Source organism: Hyla sarda, chromosome 12 (assembly GCF_029499605.1).
Source record: "Hyla sarda isolate aHylSar1 chromosome 12, aHylSar1.hap1, whole genome shotgun sequence".
NCBI lineage: Eukaryota > Metazoa > Chordata > Amphibia > Anura > Hylidae > Hyla > Hyla sarda.
The window spans coordinates 49,271,832-49,292,001 of record NC_079200.1 but is presented as its reverse complement, the minus strand read 5'-3'; the positions used below and the strand labels follow the sequence as shown (position 1 = coordinate 49,292,001).

At 41.4% G+C, this 20,170-nt stretch overlaps 1 protein-coding gene across 9 annotated transcripts in view; it reads left to right on the top strand.

The window, feature by feature from the left end:
- Positions 1 to 19,966, top strand: part of MAPT (microtubule associated protein tau) — a 120,153-nt gene extending 100,187 nt beyond the window's left edge. For 7 of the 9 annotated variants that reach the window (XM_056548644.1, XM_056548646.1, XM_056548651.1 and 4 more), the window contains 5 exons: positions 139 to 410; positions 675 to 767; positions 7,131 to 7,212; positions 8,499 to 8,611; positions 18,210 to 19,966. In XM_056548644.1, coding sequence (XP_056404619.1) covers positions 139 to 410; positions 675 to 767; positions 7,131 to 7,212; positions 8,499 to 8,611; positions 18,210 to 18,425 — 776 coding nt within the window. In that variant the 3' untranslated portion in view covers positions 18,426 to 19,966. Of the gene's footprint in view, positions 1 to 138; positions 411 to 674; positions 768 to 7,130; positions 7,213 to 8,498; positions 8,612 to 15,068; positions 15,202 to 18,209 lie in introns of all 9 variants that reach the window. The other 2 variants (XM_056548649.1, XM_056548650.1) reach the window with 2 other exon arrangements.
- The last annotated feature ends 204 nt before the right edge of the window (positions 19,967 to 20,170 follow it).

The window sequence follows — 20,170 nt, the reverse complement described above, 5'->3', positions numbered from 1 at the left end:
AGTGTTTTATACATATATATATATATATATATATATATATATATATATGGTAAAATCTCCTGCTTGGTTCCCTTTAAGAATTTCTTAATCTAATAATAATAATAATCTAACGTGACAAAATCTCAAATTTTCTCCTAGCTGAATCTCCAAAATCTGGTGAAAGAAGTGGATACAGCAGTCCTGGATCTCCCAGTACACCAACAAACCGTTCCCGCACACCCTCCTCAAATATGCCACCAAGCCGGGAACCCAAAAAGGTTGCCATTGTGCGTACTCCTCCTAAGTCTCCTGCCTCTGTCAAGAGTCGTCTTCAGCCGATTCCCAGCCCTGTAGCACTGCCAGACCTGAAAAATATAAAATCCAAGATTGGCTCGACTGACAACATTCGGCACCAGCCGGGAGGTGGCAAGGTATCTGAGCATTACTAGACGTATATTGATTAAAGTAGAAAACGCTAGCTGGGTGGGGGACATTTTTTTAAGGAGGCATCGTGGCAATGATTTTCACCGACTGAACATCTCTCCACCTCTCCTGGCACCCCATCTGTAATTTCATCCCATTTCCTTATATACCTCAACCCTTCATCACATCCGTCCATTTTTCTGCTTTGTTGTATCTGCTGCCCCTTTTTTTGTTCTGCTTTCCCACCTGCACCAACCTCGTTCCCCCTGCAGGTGCAGATTGTCCACAAGAAAATGGATGTGAGTACTGTCCAGGCTAAGTGTGGATCCAAGGACAACTTGAAGCATACCCCTGGGGGAGGAGCAGTGAGTGAAATCCCCTGTGTGCAGAGTACCCCCATAGCAGCCAACAACCAACAGAGCCAGACGCTTATGATCCCACTCATCACGCCTTCGCACTGCTTGCATGTTGGCCCTTGATTTATTCATTCCAACTGCTTGCACCACATAGCCTAACATGTTACTACATGGAGGTTATGCTTTACAATACTAACAATATTACTGAAAGTAAATGTTAGGCTATGTTTCCATATAGGATTCATGAATCAAAAGGAGCACCAAAAAACACTGCAATGAACGCTCCCTTTTTTTCAGCAGTAATATGCGTCACGTCACTTATTCCAAACACATCTGTCAGGAGTGAGTGTCGGAGATCACAGATTAGCCTCCCTGAAATAGGCCTGATCTGTGGCCAAAATTACACTCAAAAGGTATTTCTGCATGCATGTAGCATTGTATGTTCATACTCGTGTGAACATAACTCAATTAAGCAGACATCATTCTATTTTTACTAACTGGAGAATATATTTCTATAATAAAATAGATTACAGTTATATGCAACTGAGATTTTAACAAAAAAATTTAATAGGGCAACAATACCACATAAAATCAGTGGACTGGCGCGGCACTGTTTGTTTTTGTATTTAAAAAAAAAAAAAAACTGCCTTGTTGTTTCTAATCCTGTGCAACCACATACTTTAAATCTATTATTGTGGTACTGTAGTACTGTTTGAGAAATTAATTGCTTATATTTGAAAGTCTTAAGAGATATCCAGCCAAAAGAAACTTACTATATATATATATATATATATATATATATATATATATATATATATATATAATACAAAATTAGTCTGCAGCACTACTTCCACAAACTCGATCACAGTCCATCCAACATAGTAAACAATGGTGCAGCACTCCAAAGTGGATTTATTGTCTCATATAATAGCAGCAACGTTTCAGTTCCACCCTGGAACCTTTTTCAAGCTTAAAGGGGTACTCCACCCCTAGACATCTTATCCCCTATCCAAAGGATAGGGGATAAGATGTCTGATCGCGGGGGTCCCGCCGCTGGGGACTCCCGCAATATAACATGCAGCACCCACCTTTATCTGCTTCCGGCAAAGCTGGAGGTTCTGGCTCCCGACCACGGGAATGGAAGATCGTGATGTGACGTCATGCTCGCCCCCTCAATGCAAGTCTATGGGAGGGGGCATGACGGCCGTCACGCCCCCTCCCATAGACTTGCATTGAGGCGGCGGGGCGGGACATCACACGGGGGCGGAGTCAGGACGTCACGATCTTCCGTTCTATTACACACAACAAAAAATCATACGTGTATACATACTGTTTCATATAATATTGCACAGTGTACATATATAGTGTCTGTAATTATATATAAAAAGTGACCAAGTGCTATTAAAATCAATGCTTTACAATAGGGTTCAAGTAAACAATTTACAATTAGTTCATTATTCTGACAACAGTTGCAAACCTAATATCAATTCAACATCACATTAGGTAAGCCCTACACCTGTGCTATACATACACATTAATAGAGAAATGACATGAGGTAGGACACGCTTACCTACATCATGGCGCCATAAGCGTGGATTCACTGCTACTGCGGCTGCGCTGGTTTCTCCGTGTCAGGCAAGCTCTGGTCAGCTGACCAGAGATCACCTGACTTCCAGTCGTCACATGATCGGTTGTCATAACTCGCAGGACGCTAAAACAGCGCTCCTGTCAGTACATTACAAACAAACTTGATCAGTGTAGTTGATGGAATACTTCCTATAGACATATTGATTATTCAATGTAAAATGATTGTTTGTTGGAATTAGAAAGAATAAACCATGCCGCGGCAACATAACCAACGGGAAGAGGGCATCAGGATCACATGTGGCTGATGTAGATACATAGGACATGTCTTCAAAATCAAATAAATGAATAGAATATAAATTATAATAGTCCTGGTAGGTAGAAACGGCTGACCGGCACTGCTCTATCTCTCTCTGTTTGGGTCGGAAGTGATTCGCAGGGGGGACTGCGTATGGAGGTGCTCAACTACTTGGAAATGCAGACTGTCCACAATGATGCAAGTAAAGAAAAAAGCGTAGTGGCACTCACCAGTTTGGTTACTTCATAGATTGCTTTATTCCGTAAGAAGGTGCATTCACAAGGGCGGCATCAGATCCGTCCGGACCGGGACGCCAGTGCGTTCGCTTGCTGGGTTACAATTGTTTCACGCTTGCGCGCTTCAACGGACCCTCCCTCTCACCGCTTCCCTCACCTGTATATGAACACCTACAACAGGCGACGTCAGAGGTGGGAGGGATTACAACAAGCATCAGTTTAAAAACCAGTTACAAAAAACTACATTTAAAACCAACAATCAGTTACAAGAAAGTGCCCAAGTCTATTCTATCATTAAGACCTACATTATCCTGTGCCCGAGTTTTTAAGATCCAGCGGGCCTCTACTTCACGTAACTCTTTAACAATATTCACTCCTTTTCGCGGGGTTAACCGTTTAATCCCTGTAAATTTTAATACACTTGTGTTACCATCATGGTCTTTTATAACGTGCTCGATCAGGCGCGGAGACCCTTTACCTGACCCTACAGACCAGACGTGCTCTCTGAAACGAGTGTTCAAGGCACGTATGGTGCTCCCAATATAGAACTTACCGCACGTACATATGATTGCGTACACCACATAACTGGTTCTGCAACATATGTACTCGGTTATCTCTTTGGTTACCCCGCCCACTGTCACATTTTTGCCTGAAGAGAACTGAGGGCACCATTTACATCTCTTACATTGAAAATTGCCTTTCACTGACATTTTCTGTAACCAATTTCTGTTGGTTGCAGAAAATGTCAGTGAAAGGCAATTTTCAATGTAAGAGATGTAAATGGTGCCCTCAGTTCTCTTCAGGCAAAAATGTGACAGTGGGCGGGGTAACCAAAGAGATAACCGAGTACATATGTTGCAGAACCAGTTATGTGGTGTACGCAATCATATGTACGTGCGGTAAGTTCTATATTGGGAGCACCATACGTGCCTTGAACACTCGTTTCAGAGAGCACGTCTGGTCTGTAGGGTCAGGTAAAGGGTCTCCGCGCCTGATCGAGCACGTTATAAAAGACCATGATGGTAACACAAGTGTATTAAAATTTACAGGGATTAAACGGTTAACCCCGCGAAAAGGAGTGAATATTGTTAAAGAGTTACGTGAAGTAGAGGCCCGCTGGATCTTAAAAACTCGGGCACAGGATAATGTAGGTCTTAATGATAGAATAGACTTGGGCACTTTCTTGTAACTGATTGTTGGTTTTAAATGTAGTTTTTTGTAACTGGTTTTTAAACTGATGCTTGTTGTAATCCCTCCCACCTCTGACGTCGCCTGTTGTAGGTGTTCATATACAGGTGAGGGAAGCGGTGAGAGGGAGGGTCCGTTGAAGCGCGCAAGCGTGAAACAATTGTAACCCAGCAAGCGAACGCACTGGCGTCCCGGTCCGGCCGGATCTGATGCCGCCCTTGTGAATGCACCTTCTTACGGAATAAAGCAATCTATGAAGTAACCAAACTGGTGAGTGCCACTACGCTTTTTTCTTTACTTGCATCATAAATTATAATAGAACACATTAGATATATTATAACACATACTGTAGTGGCTTTTTAACCACCTAGCACCCCTGGATTGAGGATAACCCCATGGTTTGTAGGATGTCACACCATCACCGCCATTACTGGGGATGACCGTCAGACATCAATGGATAGTGTAGACGACAGTGATCTTCTGACCCCTGTACATCCACACAATATCCACTACAGCCATTAAAACAGGAGTGCGCCCGCTACTAAAGCAGCGCAGCCTCAGGGTGTCTCACTTGTGCAACTTATAAATATTTTTATGAAAAAATATAACTTTCTGGAGCCAGTTGATCTAGAAAAAAAAGTTTTTTCCTGGAATACCCCTTTAAGCTTGAAAAAGGTTCCAGTGTGGAAGTGAAACGTTTGTGCTATGATGTGAGACAATGAATTCACTATTTCTTTGAGTGCTGCACCATTGTTTTATATATATTTATTTATGCTCACCATGACTCCACAAGGCATCCCAGCTGATTTGTTTTAAAATCAGAACCATAAACCGTTTTATTTTTTTCAAATCCGGCTGAAAAAAAAAAAAAAAAAGACTACACAAACCATTAACCCCCTGCGCTTATTTCCTGAGTGATCTTCAGGTAGGAGCTGCCTTGAGAGAGAGAGAGCTGAGTAGGTCACATGGTTAAAGAAGCAGTGAGACATTACAAAGGGACCTGTCCTAAACCGTACACGACAGTAATCACACATGAAAAGAACTACTGAACTTCCTGCCTGGATGAAAAGCTGAAAGAAACAGCATTGCAAATAATATATAATTTCTATAGCTGCACATGTTAATTTTATTTGGCTGGAGTTCTCTTTAATGGATAATTGATTACCGTATAATTAAATTTACATACTGGCCCTGATTTACTATTGTAAACTCCACCTGCTGTCGTCAGGTTTTAGCACCAAAATGTGGCGTAGTGCTCCACAAATTGCACCACATTTTTGGGCAAATTGCGCCAAAATAAATTGGCAAACCTGAAACCTTTTTACTATTGAAATCACAGAAAATCCAGTGAATAAATGGCTGGAAATTCCCCCCAAGAAAATCTGGTCAGATCTTTCTTGACCTGTGAATCCCCATAGTGAATAGAGTGGAATCCTCCAAGTCTGAGACAACATTGCACACTAATAAAAACCCCATACTCTAAGTAAATCAGGGCCAAAATGTACAAATGATATAGAAATAATACTATAAATCATATTACCATTAATAATAATACATACTTGAATGTAATATATAGAAAATAATGGTTCCCTGGTATAGTGACTTTGACACGATCATCTGAACGCCGATCTTACACAGCACGGCAGCTGCTTCCTGCAATTCACTTTTTCTTATCATTGCAAAGTTCAGATTTCTTTTATTTATGCATGCGATAAAAGCACACAATGGGCGGAATAAATAACAAACAAACAAAAAAGGGTCTGGATTTGCCAAAAGCAACCAATCACAGCTCACGTTTTATATCTTCTGGTAAAATGAAAGCTGAGCTGTGATTAAGTTTGAAAGGGGCGGGCTCTCCGAGGGCTGCCTGCTGCTGATTTTCAGCAGGGGAATCTACCTCTGCGAGTTTGAAACAAAATCTGCTCGTGTGAACAAGCCCTTAGCCTGCAAATAGAGATAACGGTCACTACATAGAACCACCTACTGGGCTCCAAGGCTCAGACTTAGAGATGAGCGAACTTACAGTAAATTCGATTCGTCACGAACTTCTCGGCTCGGCAGTTGATGACTTATCCTGCATTAATGAGTTCAGCTTTCAGGCGCTCCGGTGGGCTGGAAAAGGTGGATACAGTCCTAGGAAAGAGTCTCCTAGGACTGTATCCACCTTTTCCAGCCCACGGGAGCACCTGAAAGCTGAATTAACTTATGCAGGATAAGTCATCAACTGCCGAGCCGAGAAGTTCGTGACGAATCGAATTTACTGTAAGTTCGCTCATCTCTACTCAGAATATACGGAGGATTAGATGAATAATTTATTAGTTATTCTGACTCACGCCCACACATAAATTAATTTTTTTGGCCGTTTTGCAGTTTAGAATAATAGGGTTCTTAAAAAAAAATCCAAAGTTGAAGTTGTCTGAAGGTAATAACATATACATATTGTAGGGAAAAAAAAGTAAGAACCATGAAAACAAAACCTGAGACTTTTTTTCGCCTCAGTTAATCCATTCCTGGCTTTGTTTTCAATAACTGCAACTTAAAACCTGAATGTGTGAACGCACCCTAATACTTTAGTAAGCATAAGTCCTGAACAGTTTTATACGAGGGGCAATATAGACGTTATTTTGCCTTCCAAAGGAGATGTATCCCGGATTTTCCAGACTTATGGTTGTATAACTTAGCAGACTTGACCTTTAAAACTCTAGGACTGGGGCCCCATTGTAACATTGGCCATTCTGGATATCATCAAGTTTTTTCCAAAACAAATATAACTAAACCCAACCTTCAGAACCAGTCAAGGATTTTTGTGTCCTTGTCAATTTTTCAAACATTATTCTTTATTGAATTCACCGGACCAACATAAGGATTATTTTTATCATCCCGACATCTTTTGACCTCCTAAAAGGCACCTTCAGCGTGCACAATGACTGGCAGCCATTATAGGGGCAGATCCATAGTTCTAGTCCTTTACTTACGTTCTGTTCTCATATAATGGCTTCCTCCAGCCCCTGATTCCTAACCTTCTATGGGTGTGCGGCCTCCTCTTACATGTTCTTCTCTCTACAGGTGCAGATAACACACAAGCCAGTGGATCTCAAACATGTGACTTCTAAGTGCGGATCCATGTCAAACATCCACCACAGGCCAGGTAAGTCCTGTGATGAGATTATAACGTTATCATTTTAGTCTAAACTGTAAGAAATTGCAACAAAAAAAGGAAGAAAATCGGAGTCACTTATACAAACAAGTACCGTGTCCAATGGACACAAATTTTATTGAAATAGCAAAGACAGTACAAGCAAGATAAAAAACATATGAGGAATACAGCAAATAAAGGTGATATCACCGGCTCGGCCCACTAGAATGAGTATATACTCATAAATTGTACATATAAAATACAGTGCGTATCTAGGAGCAACCAAAGACAGTAGTCAGGTTGCAATATGTAAGCATCAACAGTGTATTAAAGGGGTACTCCCATGGAAACCTTGTTTTTTTTTTTTAAATCAACTGGTGTCAGAAAGTTAAACAGATTTGTAAATCACTTCTATTAAAAAATCTTAATCCTTCCAGTACTTTTTAGGGGCTATATACTTAAAAGAAATACAAATTTCCTGTGATTTTCTGACCACAGTGCTCTCTGCTGACCTCTGCTGTCCATTTTAGGAACTGTCCAGAACAGGAGAAAATCCCCATAGCAAACATATGCTGCTCTGGACAGTTCCTAAAATGGACAGCAGAGGTCAGCAGAGAACACTGTGGTCAGGACATGCATTTCTTTTTTGTATTTCTCTTTAGTATACGGCCCCTAAAAAGTACTGGAAGGATTAAGATTTTTTAATAGAAGTGATTTACAAATCTGTTTAACTTTCTGGCACCAGTTGATTTAAAAAAAAAAAAAAAAAAGGTTTCCACGGGAGTACTCCTTTAAGTATATATTGCAGCTATATATCCATAGCAGCAATGGCAACAAACCTCACAATGAGGTGGGAAGGTGCTACAAAAGACAAAGTGTCATGTGCATAAAAACATAGTGATGGAAACAAGTACCAGATACAGAACAATGAGAATATTACCAAGTAAGAGAGGCAAGTGGGCAGATGCCGGGATAGCACCACTCCAACGTACGTCACCTTCGTCTGGGAGTCACGCCCCCTCCCATAGACTTGCATAGCGGGGGCGGGGATGACGTCACACGGGGCGAGTCGTGACGTCACGATACTACGGCCCCGTGGTCGACACTCGGCTGTTTGTGAGCTGGCACCGCGGCGTGCAGCTCAAACAGGTGGGTGGCGAATACAAGATTGCGGGGGTCCCCAGTGGCGGGACCCCCGCGGTGAGACATCTTATCCCCTATCCTTTGGATGGGGGATAAGATGTCTCAGGGCCGGAGTACCCATTTAACCTATGACCTTCATCCTTATTCTATCACAGGTGGAGGAAACATAGAGGTGAAATCTGAGAAACTGGACTTCAAGGAAAGGGTTGGATCCAAGATTGGCTCACTGGACAACATCACTCACACGCCCGGCGGAGGAAACAAGAGGGTATAAAGTCTCCGCTTCATACTGCTCAACAAGAAACCTGGGCAGCAAAAGAATGTCCGTTATAGCCCACTTCATGACTACCGTTCCCTCTAAGTTGTCCTCTCTGGAAATCTGGAGTCAAAAATGTTAACAGTACAACCACTGTTGGAGTCATTAACCATAGAGGGGTTGTCCTACTGTCAACACTTATTCCCTATCTATAGAATAGGAGATAAATGTATGATTGCTGGGGGTGAAACTGCTGGGACCACTGTAATGTAATTGAAATGGATAGGTGGTCTCACAGACACACTGCTGCTGCATTCACTGTCTATAGGACCCTCCATCAACGTACATGTATAAGTCTTCATGGTGGGAAAACCCCTTTTATGGAATCTTTAACTCTTTTCTTTCCAAATTGCATGCTTAAAGGGAACACTGTCCACGACTAACCATCCACAAACAGAAATGACTGAGGTGAACTCTGAATGTCGATCTGTCACTAATGCTTCAGCAGACCGGTGCCGCCATTATTCAGATGCACAAGTTCTGGGGTAATAGATACCACAGAAGATTTGCAGTAATCACTCACGGGGATACATAGATTCTTGGCGATAACATAGAACATTGTTCCCCCAAGACTGCGGCTCTACATCTGTTGTAAAACTACAACTCCCATCAAACTTCAGCTATTTTGGCATGGTGGGAGTTGTAGTTTTTCAGAGGGTTAGGAAACACTAATGTAAATACTTGGAGGCATAGTTATGGACAATTCTTGCTGCTGCCCAGGTTCTTGCACTGTAAAACTAACCCATCTTCTGGTGACGAGTGTTCTTCTAGATTTATGGAGCAGGCTCTGCCATTGTAAGTATTGGCCTGGGGTCTGCTCTACACTTTTTGGCTCTGCGTCAATCCAGACATTGGGTCTGCTCCACCTATTATTAATATCAAAGGGTGTGACGTGTGCCATGCACTCCACCTTGCAGAACAGTTTCTTTGTTCTGCTCTGCACCTCTTCTGGAGAACACTTTCTGAGTCTTTGCTTCCCTTGCACACTTTTTTTTACACTATTGAAAACTTGTCTGGTTCCCTCGCTCTGCCAGAGGAGTCTACATCTTTCTGCTGCCTCAGCTGTCACCTCTGCGGCACTTCTCTCGGATCTCCGCTTCTTCAGCCACTGTTACTGACTTGTTGCCTTTCTCTCTCACAAAACATCTTCCCATCCTGCAAACTGTACATACATTTTCATGAAATAGCTTTCATGTGTATCAGTTCTTTGGCCTTTTTTATTTTAGTTGGATTTTTGGGTAGGGCTTAGATGGAGTAGGTTTTTAGACATCTTTGACATCTTAAAATGTCATTTGTTTTGCTTAATTTCACATCACCTGGGTAGCAAAGAAATCCATATGGAGAAAAGGGCCGACATTTATCATTGTCTTTAGACTGTTTTTTGTGTCTAGAAAAGGTGCAAGCAGGGTTTATTTGCACTATTTTTTTTTGCGCCTTTTGGTTTACACATTTCTTCTGATTTTGAGTTGTAATCCACTGATTTTGGGAATACACATGATATAGAAGGATTTTATGAACTGCGCCTTTTTGTGAAAAGGTGCAAAAAAAAAAAAGGCACAAAGCCACTGAAAAGTCTCTAAAACTACACCAGCCCAGACTTAGCTTTTTGGTGTATGTGAACAGAAAAATTTCAGAAAATGTGACCTGCACAAAATGTATCAAATGCTCTGTGACCATTTAATATAATTGGTGCTCCTACACATTACCAGCACACACAAAAAGGTGTAAAAAAAAATGCTTCACTTACACCTACAATGATAAATGCTTCACTTACACCTACAATGATAAATGCTTCACTTACACCTACAATGATAAATGCTTCACTTACACCTACAATGATAAATGCTGGCCAAGGTGTTTTGGGCAATGCGCCTTATTCATTATAGAAAAACATGATACCTTTGGCACTTTTGACATCGACATAAGGGGTTGAAGAGTGAAAAATTCAGCAAAATGTAAAAAGGGACAATCCCAAGATTAAAAGTCCAGCAGGAGGAGCAAGGAATGGGAGGCACTACCATAGACCAGGAGAAGACATACAGTATGCTTAAGACTAGGTTTCCTCACAGGTTTTTTTCTGGAATTTTTTGGAATACCGCCACTGCAGTTTTTAAGACAGTTTTTAAGACAGAAGTGTATTCAAAAGGAATAGGACATATATAGGAAGAACTTTTACTTCTCCCTCCTGCTGAATCCACTTCTGACTTTGGCTCAAAAACTGCAGTCGCAGTACTCCAAAAAATTCCAGAAACCTAGCCTAAACACTGTAGCGGTGTCCAATAAACAAGCATGTATGCAACTGCTCCATTCACTTGGGGGACCTGATCTCCATTTTCATAATCATTGGGGGTCCTAGCGGTCAGTTCAGGTAATGATCCCGTATACCGCGTATAGAAGAAATGTTTTAATCTTGGATTAAACAAAAAAAAAACCTTTGGCTGTGTTCACATGGCGGAATGTCCATGCAGATTTTTTTTTCTTTTTTTATCGTGAAAACTGACCTTCTATACATTTCATGCCATTTGTCATCATTCCAGATCATTTCCCAACCTCTTAAAGGAGATATCCATTGAAAATTAACTTATCCCCTATGCACAGAATAGGGGATAAGTAACTGATTGCAGGGGGTCCGACTGCTGGGATCCCCCCGCTATCTCCTGAAGGGCCCCGCCTCAGTGAGGAGCACGTGCTGCAGGGCGCACACACTCCATTCATTTCTATGGGACCGACGAAAAGACCAGAGTACAGAGTATAGAAATGAATGGAGTGTGTGCGTCTACCGGTAGGCAACACACGCTCCTCACCAAGAGAGCCAGGGTCCCATCTCATCTCCGACCCCCACAATCAGCTACTTATCCCCCATCCTGTGGAAAGGGGATAACTTAATTTTCACTGAAGTTCTCCTTTAAGGCAAATAAATATCTAACATTGCTGCTGTGATCTAACATGGATTATTGTCAGATCACATAAGATTTAGCAGATCAGCACTGATGGGTCAGCAGGATAACGTAATACGGGTCATTTGTTAGCTGGAAGTGTTGGTTATTCCAATGTAGAATTATTTTTAGGGATGTGTTTCTGCTTCACAGATGGCACTTTGCCTGCAGCAATCACTAGCAGAGGCTTAGTAGCCCGCTATATGTGATTAACACATTGAACTCTGTAATAGGAGTATTTGTGCTGCCCCTAGTGGTGTTTGCAAGCAAATACAATTAGGGATGGAGAGGATTTCACTTTGTAATGGCCCTTTATTTTACTATATAATGTATTGCAAAAAAGAAAAAATTAAGATTTGTGGGTTGAAATGGAAAAAGCATACAATTCTGCCATTTTTGGAGCTTTGTTATTATGGCGTTCTCCATGTGGTCAAATAAACTATGCGGGTCAGTACAAAATACAGCTTTTATTACTTTTTACTATATTTAAATAAATAAACTTTCTGTGCAACCCCCTATTCCATCCCCCTATAAACCTATAGAGTGGTGTGAGGGCTGGAGTTTATTGGTACAATTTTGAGGTAGATGGGACTTATTTATCCAATGTTTTTGTAAGGAGAGGAAACTGGGGGAAAAAAATGGGTATTTTACATTGCAGTGTAAGGATATGAGATACGCAGGGTAAGGAATGAGATATTTGAAACGTTTGGCCATTTCTGCACATGTAATACAAATATGTCGATTTTTTTTAAAGGGGTACTCCTGTGGAAAACTTTTTTTTTTTTTTTAAATCAACTGGTGCCAGAACGTTAAACAGATTTGTAAATTACTTCTATTAAAAAAATCGTAATCCTTCCAGTACTTATTAGCTGCTGAATACTACAGAGGAAATGGTTTTCTTTTTGGAACACAGTGTTCTCTGCTTACACCTCTGTCCATTTTAAGAACTGTGCAGAGTAGGAGAAAATCCCCATAGCAAACATATGCTGCTCTGGACAGTTCCTAAAATGGACAGAGATGTCAGCAGAGAGCACTGTGCTCATGATGTCAGCAGAGAGCTCTGTGTTGCAGAAAGAAAATAATTTCCTCTGTATTCAGCAGCTAGTAAGTACTGGAAGGATTAAGATTTTTTCAATAGAAGTCATTTAAAAATCTGTTTAACGTTCTGGCACCAGTTCATTAAAAAAAAAAAAAAAAAAAAAAAAAAAGTTTTCCACCGGAGTACCCCTTTTTTATTTTTTTTTTACAATCGAAACTGATTTACGACGTATTGAGAATTTCTTGCTTGGGTGGATTTTGAAATACATATATATTTTTTTTAATTACACGTTTAGTTGCCCTAGTGGTCTGGAACTCGTGATCACTAATACTATTCACTGATATTGCAGTATAAATAATAGAAATACATTTAGGCCATGACAACTGGGGTGAGGGTGGTTGTTAAAGCATTTAGGAGACAGATGTCATGCTATTGACCGGAGCATCTAGAGCAGTGTTTCCCAACCAGGGTGCCTCCAGGTGTTGCAAAACTACAACTCCCAGCATGCCTGGACAGCCAAAGGCTGTCCAGGCATGCTGGGAGTTGTAGTTTTGCAACAGCTGGAGGCACCCTGGTTGGGAAACACTGCTCTAGAGGGTAAAAAGCAAGCATCTGCTTTTATGTCATCACTTTTCCCCAAGTCATTGGGGTGGGTCCTGGCTGCTACTCCCTGCCCCATTGACCTTGATTGATAAACCCCTCCCTGTTTGGGCATAGGGAGAAATCTATCAAACAAGGCCAGCGGGGTGTAGAGAAGCCGATGGGGACCACCCATGACTTGGAGCTCAGGCATGGGTGCTGACAGGTTCCCTTTAATAGTACATTATGTTTGACCCACCCCTAGGTGTACATCATTCTCACCTAGAAATCTCTGCATTCACTATGACAGACATTTATCAACCGATTTACCCGGGGGGTTTTTTTGCATAAAATTGTCGCAAAAAAATATATATATCGCAATTGCGCCATCGTCTTTTTTCGTGCAACAATCTGCCACGAGAGCGAGAAAAGCATTTTTTTTTCCAAATCGGCGTACATAAGCGTTTTTACAATTTTAACTTGCCATAGTCAGAAATTTATCTACCGCGACATTCGCAAAAAAGTCGCTAAGGCTTTAAAGGGGTTATGCAGGAAAAACTTTTTTTTATATATCAATTGGCTCCAGAAAGTTAAACAGATTTGTAAATTACTTTTTTATTAAAAAAATCTTAATCCTTTCAGTACTTATGAGCTTCTGAAGTTAAGGTTGTTCTTTTCTGTCTAAGTCCTCTCTGATGTCTCGGGAATCGCCCAGTTTAGAAGCAAAACCCCATAGCAAACCTCTTCTAAACTGGGCGTTTCCCGAGACAGGTGTCATCAGAGAGGACTTAGACAGAAAAGAACAACCTTAACTTCAGAAGCTCATAAGTACTGAAAGGATTAAGATTTTTTTAATAGAAGTAATTTACAAATCTGTTTAACTTTCTGGAGCCAGTTGATATATCAAAAAAAAGTTTTTTTTCCTGGATAACCCCTTTAAAAACCTACTAAATAGGGTATACTCCAGCCAAACCTTGGCTTAAATAACAGAAACTGACTATTGTTTTCACTTAGATGAGAGAAAAAACTCCCGCTTTTGCTTTCCTGCAAAAAATGTATTAACGTCCGTGCAACAATATAGTAAATTTGTCGCACGTAAGCAGAACGGAAGTGAGGAAAAAAAATAAATAAATAGCATACCTAAGCAAACTTTCATAAATGCCCCTCTATATTGTTCCATGGCTTTACATGGAGATTAGAGATGAGCGAATTTACAGTAAATTCGATTCGTCACGAACTTCTCGGCTCGGCAGTCGTGGACTTATACTGCATAAATGAGTTCAGCCTTCAGGTGCTCCGGTGGGCTGGAAAAGGTGGATACATTCCTAGGAAAGAGTCTCCTAGTACTGTATCCACCTTTTCCAGCCCACGGGAGCACCGGAAAGCTGAACTCATTTATGCAGGAAAAGTCATCAACTGCCGAGCCGAGAAGTACGTGACGAATCAAATTTACTGTAAATTCGCTCATCTCTAATGGAGATCAGCAGTGAGCCTCTGCTGTCAATCTGATCTGTATACTACTGTAGCATCTGTGGAATAAGGGGCAGAACTGGGTTTTCCTTACACTCCGCCTCCTCTTGCACACTTGTGTATATTTACTCGCTGTTTACTCCGGTCCCTGGAGATTTGGCCTCTGTGGGATTATAAACAGGATGTAGATTACGGACAGGGAAGGGATCACTGATGCATACAACATTCCTTCATATCTCTGCAATGTCCCTATGGCTGCTGATGCCCACACTTAACCCTTTGCTTTCACTGCACTTCTCATGGCATTCTACTCCTTCCTCCTCTGCTCATATATGTGTAACCGGTCCTCACCTCATCCTTCCCCAAATCATCTTATCACCTTCAGAGAGAGAAAGGGAACGACGTTGTGTCAGGGGGAAATGCTTCCCCTACTAATGGGCTCGACTTGGGCCTTCCACCACCCCCACTGCCGGAAGAACTAGAGGTGCCCGACTTACCGTGTGAGGAGCTGAAGAGCGGTGAGTACCGTGTAGCCAGAGTGTGGTTTACCAGATAAAACATGAGAACCACATACTGCAAATAAAGGAAATATTGGTGACTGTATACATAAACATCTAATGCCTGGTGCATGAAGTTTGACGGCTGCTTAATCCATCCAGGAGTCAAGTAAATTATTGAACATGAAAATAGCGACACCGAGAGAAATAATTCCGTAATTAAATACTTAATAAATTCTACCTCCATATAAGGCTAGGTTCAGACTACGGAATCTCCGGGCAGAAAATTTCCGCCCGGAGATTCCGAGTGCGGGCAGCGCTGACTGAATCAGTCTGCACTAGGACCATGCGGACACTGCAGTCTCCAATAGACTGTAATGTGTTCTGTGCGAATTTCCGCCTGAAGAAAGAGCAACGCCATTCTTCAGGCGGAAATTTCCAAGCGGATTTTATGTTCACAAATTCCGCTTCACAAATTCCGAAGTGTGAATTTGTGAACAGAAACCCATTCACTACACTATACATTTTAGCAAGCGGAATTTCCGCCTGCAATTTCAGAAAGGACTTGCAGGCAGAAATTCCGTAGTGTGAACCTAGCCTTAGAGTTCCCAGAATGCCACCCAGGGCGATTTCTGGTCCCAAAACATGTGGGACGCATTGCTACTTTTTAGCTGCTAAAAAAAAAGCACAACACTTATCTCTGCCCATGCAACATAGTCTAAAAGGTCGGCAGTTACTTCAGAAACGCTGCCACTCTGATGATGTGAATGAGGATCCAATACCAAGAGTGGCGCTGTTTCTGAGAAGGATGCAGCCCTTTTCCTCCAGTCCTGGGCAATGTCTTTAAAGGTGGGTGATGCTGCTGTATACCTTCTTTACTATGACAGTATAGCCGACTCCTTGGTGTAGGTAGCAAGGGTTTGACAAATCATGAATACAGATGTAGCAGAGCTAGGACTGCAATGATCTTACTATATAGGCAGTTAAAGGATATACATTCCTAATAATAATTCTTCTGACTCCTTAAAAATGCAGTCAATTTTGTGTTTTCATTGATTCCCCCTCAAGAGCTATAATCTAATATTCCATCTATCTGCCCATTTTTGACAGAGGCCAAGTAGAATCCTTGAGCTACCATGATAATTGATCGCAGCCGGGAAAAGAGAGAACCTGGGTCCCGAGCCCTCTATAAACCTCCTTAACAACCGCATTATGCAGCTCTACATAATAGAGAGGGGTTAAAAAAAAAAGGACCTGTCAGGCGAACAAGGGGGTCATAGTAACACCCCAGGATTAGCCAGCCCATGTTCTCTTCCTCACTGCCTTTGTGCCTGTTGTTCAAGGTGGTGAATAACAGAAGATTAATAACAGAAGGCTGACTGACCCTGGGCACTTGGGGCTCATTTACATTAAGGCTTTTGTCTTTAAAAGGGGTATTCCAGGAATTTATATATATATATATATATATATATATATATATATATATATATATATATATATATACATATATCTCTCAACTGGCTCCAGAAAATTAAACAGATTTGTAAATTACTCCTATTAAAAAAATCTTAATCCTTCCAATAATTATCAGCTGCTGAAGTTGAGTTGTTCTTTTCTGTCTGGCAACAGTGCTCTCTACTGACATCTCTGCTTGTCTCGGGAACTGCACAGAGTAGAAGAGGTTTGTGATGGGGATATGTTTCTACTCTGGACAGTTCCTGAGACAGACAGAGGTGTCAGCAGAGAGCACATACACAGAAAAGAACAACTCAACTTCAGCAGCTCATAAGTGCTGAAAGGATTAAGATTTTTTAATAGAAGTCATTTACAAATCTGTTTAACTTTCTGGAGCCAGTTGAGAAAAAAAAAAAATATATATATATATATATATATATATATATATATATACACACAGTACAGACCAAAAGTTTGGACTATGAAAATTGTAGATTCACACTGAAGGCATCAAAACTATGAATTAACACGTGGAATTATAGACATAACAAAAAAGTGTGAAACAACTGAAAATATGTCATATTCTAGGTTCTATCCACCTTTTGCTTTGATTACTGTTTTGCACACTCTTGGCATTCTCTTGATGAGCTTCAAGAGGTAGTCACCTGAAATGGTCTTCCAACAGTCTTGAAGGAGTTCCCAGAGATGCTTAGCACTTGTTGGCCCTTTTGCCTTCATTGGGTTCAGGTCAGGTGACTGTGAAGGCCAGGTCATCTGGCTCCGCACCCCATCACTCTCCTTCTTGGTCAAATAGCCTTTACACAGCCTGGAGGTGTTTGGGGTCATTGTCCTGTTGAAAAATAAATGATGGTCCAACTAAACCCAAACCGGATGGAATAGCAGCCGCTGCAAGATGCTGTGGTAGCCATGCTGGGTCAGTATGCCTTCAATTTTGAATAAATCCCCAACAGTGTCACCAGCAAAGCACCCCCACACCATCACACCTGTGAAGTGAAAACCATTTCAGGTGAATACCTCTTGAATCTCAACAAGAGAATGCCAAGAGTGTGCAAAGCAGTAATCAAAGCAAAAGGCGGCTACTTTGAAGAACCTAAAATATGACATATTTTCAGTTGTTTCACACTTTTTTGTTATGTCTATAATTCCACTGGTGTTAATTCATAGTTTTGAAGCCTTCAGTGTGAATCTACAATTTTCATTGTCGTGAAAATAAAGAAAACTCTGAATGAGAAGGTGTGTCCAAACTTTTGATCTGTACTGTGTGTGTGTGTATATATATATATATATATATATATATATATATAATTTTTTTTCCTGGATAACCCCCTTTAAGTTAATAAAATGTCACACCCTCCTGTAAAATGTAGTTCTTCTCCTACTTTCCACATTATAAGCAATGAACCATGTTATTTAAAATGGGTATGAACACTAGAGGTTGTCTACTAAGATAGTGGGGATCTTGGCACCATACCATCCCCACCAGAGAACTTGGTTTTAAAAACAGAGATTTTTAGGGTACATATTACTCATCTTCTTGTTCGTTTTTCACACAGATTGAGAGCCACAAACTGAATTTCAGGGAGAACGCCAAAGCCAAGACGGACCACGGAGCAGAGATTGTCTACAAGTCTCCCAACCCTTCTGGAGACACGTCTCCTCGGCGTCTCAGCAACGTCTCCTCTTCCGGCAGCATTAACATGTCTGACTCCCCACAACTCTCCACACTGGCTGACCAAGTCTCTGCCTCCCTCGCTAAGCAAGGCTTGTGACAAGCTGATCTCTAAATGGAAGCTGGAGGTGCGAGAGATGTATCCAAGATTTAAGGGGGAAAAAAAAAAAAGGGAACGTTACATAAAATTGCCCACACTCAATTGAATAACTAAACTGTCTCTTGTATACTTATTTATTACACATCCCATCCTTGGAAGAGCATCTCCACCTACTCACTAATAGCAGAGGGGAGAAAAACACAGGTGTATTCATTAATGTTATGTATATTTTGGTTTTATTCTAAGACACAAAGGGGTGATAGAGGCGAGTGCCATAACTAGCTGCCCGTTTACATTGGTTTGCTAGGACAGTTTTAAGCATGGGCGGGACAATGCAGAGTCCTAAGCATGGGCGGGGACAATGCAGAGTCCTAAGCATGGGCGGGGACAATGCAGAGTCCTAAGCATGGGCGGGGACAATGCAGAGTCCTAAGCATGGGCGGGGACAATGCAGAGTCCTAAGCATGGGCGGGGGACAATGCAGAGTCCTAAGCATGGGCGGGGGACAATGCAGAGTCCTAAGCATGGGCGGGGGACACAGCAGTCACAATACCTGAAAGTGATTTTGCTTTGGGAGAGGAACATCAACTTTTTTTTTATTCCATCACTAGAACAGTTGTTTCCTCAGAACGCTGCATAATAGTTTAAAGAGATTAATCTCGGTCCTTAAAAGAAGTGTCTTTTTCTTCAGAAACAGCGTCACTCTTAGCTTTCTGTTGTTTTTAGTATTGCATTTATTACCCAAGTGAGTCTGGCTGTAATATTAGACACAGATCATGTACAAGAGGATCAACTGTGTCTGGGATCTATCCCTTTAAACAGGAAGTTGTCAGAGGAATTTATTCACTATAATCCATGTTCCCAGGTTTCTTACAAGGCAACTCCATGTGACACATTTGCAGATGCTAAGACAAAAAGAAATCCTGTCGCACTGTTTAATGTATGGAAAACATTTCCTTCCCATAGTCTCAGCTCACACTACCCAAACAAACCAAATCATGAACAAAAAGCTTTTCTATAATCCGCACTTAGTACGATAACGTGCCCACTCCCTATCCCCCACGTTTCATGTCTTAACGATGATCTATCACCCCAGCACTGGCATGCATGATACAGGAACAATAAAATGTTTAGCCCCTTTGGCAGTGAACAGGTTACCCTCTGCGTTCACTTCTTTTGGAGTCTTCTGTCCAACCCTCCAATACATTTTCACTGGCCCTGAAATCTGCTTATTCTGTCTGAACTTGGTGCGTGATTTATAACGAATCTAAAAAATTTGCAGTGGCTGCTCTCCCATTTTTTTTTTATGCTTGTCCCCTCTCTTTGCAGCCCCATCACCCCCGCTCTACTTAATTTTTAGTATTGCCTTCCTTTTTCCCCTCTGTTAAAAGTCAAAGGTAACAACCCCTCCCTCTCCAATATACACCCCCTTTTCTCTCCGTTGTGTCTGTGGCTGTCCATATTCTGTGTCGTGTCTGACCAGCTGGTTCACACGGTCTGTTGCTGTATAAGTGGATTTGGAAATAAAGTTATTAATACAACATGATGGTGGGGACTTTATTTTGTTTAAGATATGGGAAGGGGACACATTCTTTTCTTTTACGAAGTAGGCAAATCTGCACACTAGAGATGAGTGAAGTCACAGTAATTAGATTCGTCACAAACTTCTCGGCTCAACAATTGACGACTTATCCTGCATAAATGAGTTCAGCTTTCAGGTGCTCCGGTGGGCTGGAAAAGGTGGA